This window comes from Heloderma suspectum, chromosome 6 (assembly GCF_057233095.1).
Source record: "Heloderma suspectum isolate Gila_16-S chromosome 6, 16-S_ref, whole genome shotgun sequence".
NCBI lineage: Eukaryota > Metazoa > Chordata > Lepidosauria > Squamata > Helodermatidae > Heloderma > Heloderma suspectum.
The window spans coordinates 55,344,856-55,349,780 of record NC_139463.1 but is presented as its reverse complement, the minus strand read 5'-3'; the positions used below and the strand labels follow the sequence as shown (position 1 = coordinate 55,349,780).

Below are 4,925 nucleotides of genomic sequence, written 5' to 3'. Positions count from 1 at the left end.
CTGCATGGAGGAAGAACAAGCAGTGCTTACAGGGCTGCCCCTAGAGAGCACATGAAACTGCGTTGGATAGCAACGGGTTCTTACAGTGGTTTGCAAGTGGTGTTCCAGAGAACTCTGGGGTTCCTTCGATGTTTCTCAGGGGTTCCTCAATTAGAAGATCAGTGACTGCAGACAAACATCCTTGAAAGGCAGTTTGCTTTCCATTCCGATCTTCCTCTATAACGTGCAGATGCATGGGAGTGCTGGGTATGTTTTAGTTCTCACCCTCTGTTCATATGCATTCACATCTACTTGAACATATTATTTTAACATGTATTTTGACTTTATTTTCAAGTTGCTGAGAGAGGCCTTTGGATCACTCAGCAGAGTATCAAATGTTAGTAATAAATACTAAATGAAATACATGTCAATGGGGCTCGAAAGCTCTGGGCAGTGTCATATGTGAACTTAGTGTGCACCCTAGAACGTGCCCCAGCATTCTCTGCAAAACTCAGGACTTCATGGCCAATGAGAGCTTCGGCTATTGGGCGGTATAGAAATGAAATGAATAAATAAATAAATGTTCATGCGTCCACCTAGCAAAGACCACAACTATGGTAGTTGCTGCCATGAAGCCCAGGAATCTCTGGACACAGACAGCCAACTGGTCAGGTTTGGCAATGAATTCCACAGCAAATTCCTGTCCCAAGGAAAGTGCGCCCAGCCAGGAACAGAATCTAGAACAGCACCAAGGAAATGAAGACAGCAGGTGGGGGGTCAGGAGTAACTTTTCTATGTTGAAATGTAGAAAAGCATTACATCAACAAACCTCAGGCTTCTGCACTCCTCCCTCACCCTTTTCCTCCAGGGCGGCTGCAAGACGAAGCCTTTGCTTCTATTTTAACTACCCACAGTTTAGTGTTAGGTCCAAATGCAGACAGATTTGGTTAGTCTTAACTACAGTCTTTACTGGAGCAACCTAACTTCAAAGGTGACTTGTTTCAATAAATCATAGTTGAGACTGACTACAGTTCAGGTTTCAGATGTAACAGAAAACTTAACATTTGTTGGGCTTAGGAAAACTCAACTAATGTTGACAAGAAGTTTTTTTTCCTTTTGATTAAAGACGCTATAACAACACATTAAAAGGGACAATTTGCAAGAAATGTTATCTGCAGGAACGTACATTTGTTTAGCTTAAGAAAGTTTTTACACCACAGGTTTGACAATGCTGTCAGGCTTTTTAGAAATAAATAATCTAATTCTAGTTGACCAAATACTTCTGAATCTGATGCCAAGGATCTGGTTCACTGTATTTTATATGGTACTTTTATCTAATGTCCCTAGAATTAGACTTCTAAGGATGCAATCCTGTGGTCTCTGTGAGGGTGTCCCAAGGGCCATAGGATCCATTGGATCTCCCCCTCTGAGGGCAGTCCTCAGAGGGGGGAATCCAACTCCAGTTTCTCCTGTGACTCTGTAGAAACATCCATTGTGGTTCTTCTCTAATGTGAGAATGCTGACATCACAATGGGGGCAAAGGAGGTGTGTTAGGGGCAGGCAAGGGGGAGTTTCAGGAGAGGCCCTTAGATATGCCCCACTCCTGACCCAGCTACTTATCTATGCCAGCCTTGGAGCTGGTGTTAATCAATTCCCTCCTACTGGTTTCAATGGGAGGGAATTTGCAAAGTAAAAAAAGGCCCGAGGGAGGGGGACACTGCTCTTCCCTCTCTTCCATCCTGCCAGCATGAGCCCGGCAGGGCTTTGGATAACTCAGAGGTTCTGGTGTCAGAGCTCTCCGAGATACAGTTTAGGGTTGCTCTGCAAAGAGATTTTAGATGGCTGGTTTGGAATGTGTGAAGATGCTCTTATTGCTGCAGGACTCTGATAAATATATTACTTGCAGAGTTTCTTTGTTTAGGCAGCTTCTAACTTTTGAAACAACTATGTACAGGCCATGACACTCTGTTGTTCTGGGGATCATTTAATCTAACTACTGTTTCCGTCTTCTACGAGAAAATTATTTTAAAACAAAACTAATCAGCATGCAAAGTTCTCTGCAGCATAGAAGTAAGTAGTACTGTCACCTGCTAATGTCCTCAGATCAAGCTGCTGTTAAAGACACAAGAGCAGGGACCAGTAAACATTTGGCAACCCCAGCAACACTCCAGAACTGGTTAAGAGCAGTTCCTTGGTATGAATCCCCCAGGGCAAATGCAACATGCAAAGTTAACTTTCTCTGACTGCCTATAGCCAAGCCAAGACATTTTGGCCCCCAGGGCAGAAAAACCAAATGCCTCCCCTCCTCCAATCATGCTAATTAACATGGGACACAACTTCGGTGGGAACCTGACTGAAATGAACAGCTTTGAGGTTATGTGTGAGAATTCCCCAGTGAAGTGTGGTTCAAGTGTGGCTTTTCATCCAGCCACTGTAGCTGCGCCTTACACATCAATTTGATCTGCAGGAATCAGCAAGTTAATAATATTGACCTCCATGCTTCACCTGCTAATTTCTGCAGACTAAGCTGTTATTAACAGCACAAGAGTGGCCCAGGCCTGATTTTTTAATGGCTAGCTGGCAACTTTTATGGCACCAGGGCCATGCAGAAGGTTTATGCAACCTGGGGGAGATGAGATGTTGGGGACCCTGCTGCTGCCCTCTGCAAGGACCAATGGGTGTGTGGTGCTCTGGTAAGCAACGTGGCAGGGGAGAGGCCAACAGGGCACATGGAAGCTGAGGCAGGGGAACCTTGCTTTGCACAGCTGAAGTAGAAGAACCTTGCATTGCCACAGTTCTCCCCTCCCCACCCCAGGCAGCCCTGCATGGCACCAAAACACCTGCCACCTGAAATGGTGAAAGCCCTGCCAGGAGGCAAGGTGAGGTAACCATCAGCTGAGCCCACCCAGATAACCTCAACTCACCCTGTCGTTCAGAAAGCCAACCCGGAGGATATTCTCCATGTCCGCAACCCCATCTGCCATACTGAGGTCGCCCATGGAGTCCCCAAGAAGTAAGATGTTTGTCCTTGTGCAGAGCTGCTGGAAATATTCTGTATTCTTCAGAACTGTGTTGTTCTTGTTGTAGGTATGGATGAGGGGCACTTTAAACCCTTGCAGGACTCCCTACACGGAAGACACAGAGGCAAACCTGGTGAATCTGGATCAGAGAGATAGCAGAACTTCTGCATTTTGATGTTATGTGTCCCTGCAACTTAGGCCACATTTATTTCCATTTTTTAGATGGAGAGCCTGAGGCGAAGAACATTTAGGACCATCCATGGCTAAGTGGGATTTGCATTTCATCCTTGGTCCTCGTTTTTTAACATTTACAAAATTGTTCATAATACAAACTTCAGTTGTACTACTGATATTATACACAGTACCCCATTCCACAATAGAAATGCCACTGTTCAAAACAAGAGTTCAGCATACTGAAGTCCACTGATATCAAAGAGGTTATGCACACTTAACTCGTCATAGATTGTGGATGAAAGTTTGTTAAGCTTTCTGTAGATACATGAGAAGTTACGGTGCTCTGGTTCTAATTCTATGCGGGCCCAGTTCACACTACCTATGTGTGCAACCCTTGGCACCTGGGTACTTTCAATCTACAGAATTTATACTTGACTTTGGCCTAGTTCCTCATGAAGTGGTAAAAACCTGTGTCTTGGCTGTCCCACTTCAGACCCTTGGTGAGACCTCATATGCCGGAATGCTCTTCCACACACAAAACATTTCCACGATATAGAAAACGATGTGTAAAGAAGAAGGAGTGTAGCCCAGTCTTTTCCATGACATTTAGTTTTCTGCATAGTTATTTTTATTTTTAATATGGAGGAAGCATTCAATCCTCAGCCCTTACCTGAAATCTACAGTGATACAACCGCAGCAGTATAGCCTAGCCCAGGTTTTTGCCACCTCAGTGAGACTGGCCTGAGAATACATACATTCAAAATTCCACCCATCCTAGGACGGCCCAGAGGTTTCTGGGTAACCCCAGGAGGCACACCGTTACATTCCATTTACCCTTCTTAACGCCACCCCTGATCCAAGAGAAGCTAGGAAATCATTTTTAATCACTCCATGCTAAACGGTGAAACTTGCGGTGTTTTTGTGCCTGAGAAGATGGGAGCAGGGCAAGAGAAGTGGACTCAACTCACGCTGTCATCAAAGTCCATATAGTTGGAGACCACATGGACATTAGGATGGAACACACCAGCCTGGTGGATTATCTCCTCCAGCACATCACCCACACCCGCTGAAAAGATGAACAGGGGAACACCCTTCTGGTGAAGCTGGTCAAAGAAAACGTTGAAGCCATCTCTGAGCACAAGAAGAAGAAACATCATGTTTGGCTGAAATGAGGAAACAAAAAATACAATCCTGGCTCCAAAGGCTGGTGAAATCCCAAGCGCAAAAGTGGACAAAGGGTCAGCCAGCCCAGTAAGGCCACCATTCCGACTTTTCATGAAGTGCCCGAGAAGGTCAAGAGCAGTGTGTGAGAATTCCCTCTTTGCATGTCCTTCCTCTTCCAGGTTAAGGAGGGCTACTGAAAGCAGCTTGCCAGGGGGCCCTCAAAATGCTGGAGCCAGAAAGCATAACAAGGGTGTGACTACTCAACTCCTTGCTAATATTTGTGGAAATGGAACACAAGGAGACTTTGTAGGCATTCTGCAAGTTGCAAATACTTGCAGCATCAGGTCTGGAGTCTGTAACAACAGGGGTGGATTTCAGGATGGGTCTGGACTACCTAGTTATTTTAAGGGGTGGCCCAGGCTGGCTCATCATCATCTCAGCCTTTAACCTTTTAATTGTCGACAGGTTAATTTGTTAATATGCTAATGGAAAACAACCAAAATAGTTAGGAAGTTCAACCTCACTATATATATACTGAAATATCTCTCACTGTGTGTGTGTGTGTGTGTGTGTGTGTGTGTGAGTTTG

General features: G+C 45.0%; 1 protein-coding gene across 1 annotated transcript in view; it reads right to left on the bottom strand.

Annotated features, from left to right (window-relative positions):
• The window catches only part of NT5C3B (5'-nucleotidase, cytosolic IIIB), a 33,137-nt gene that overhangs the window by 3,538 nt on the left and 24,674 nt on the right, over positions 1–4,925 (bottom strand). The window contains exons 9-10 of the mRNA XM_084807274.1: positions 4,142–4,304; positions 2,904–3,104 (exon numbers count right to left, since the gene is read on the bottom strand). Coding sequence (XP_084663400.1) covers positions 2,904–3,104; positions 4,142–4,304 — 364 coding nt within the window. The remainder of the gene's footprint in view (positions 1–2,903; positions 3,105–4,141; positions 4,305–4,925) is intronic.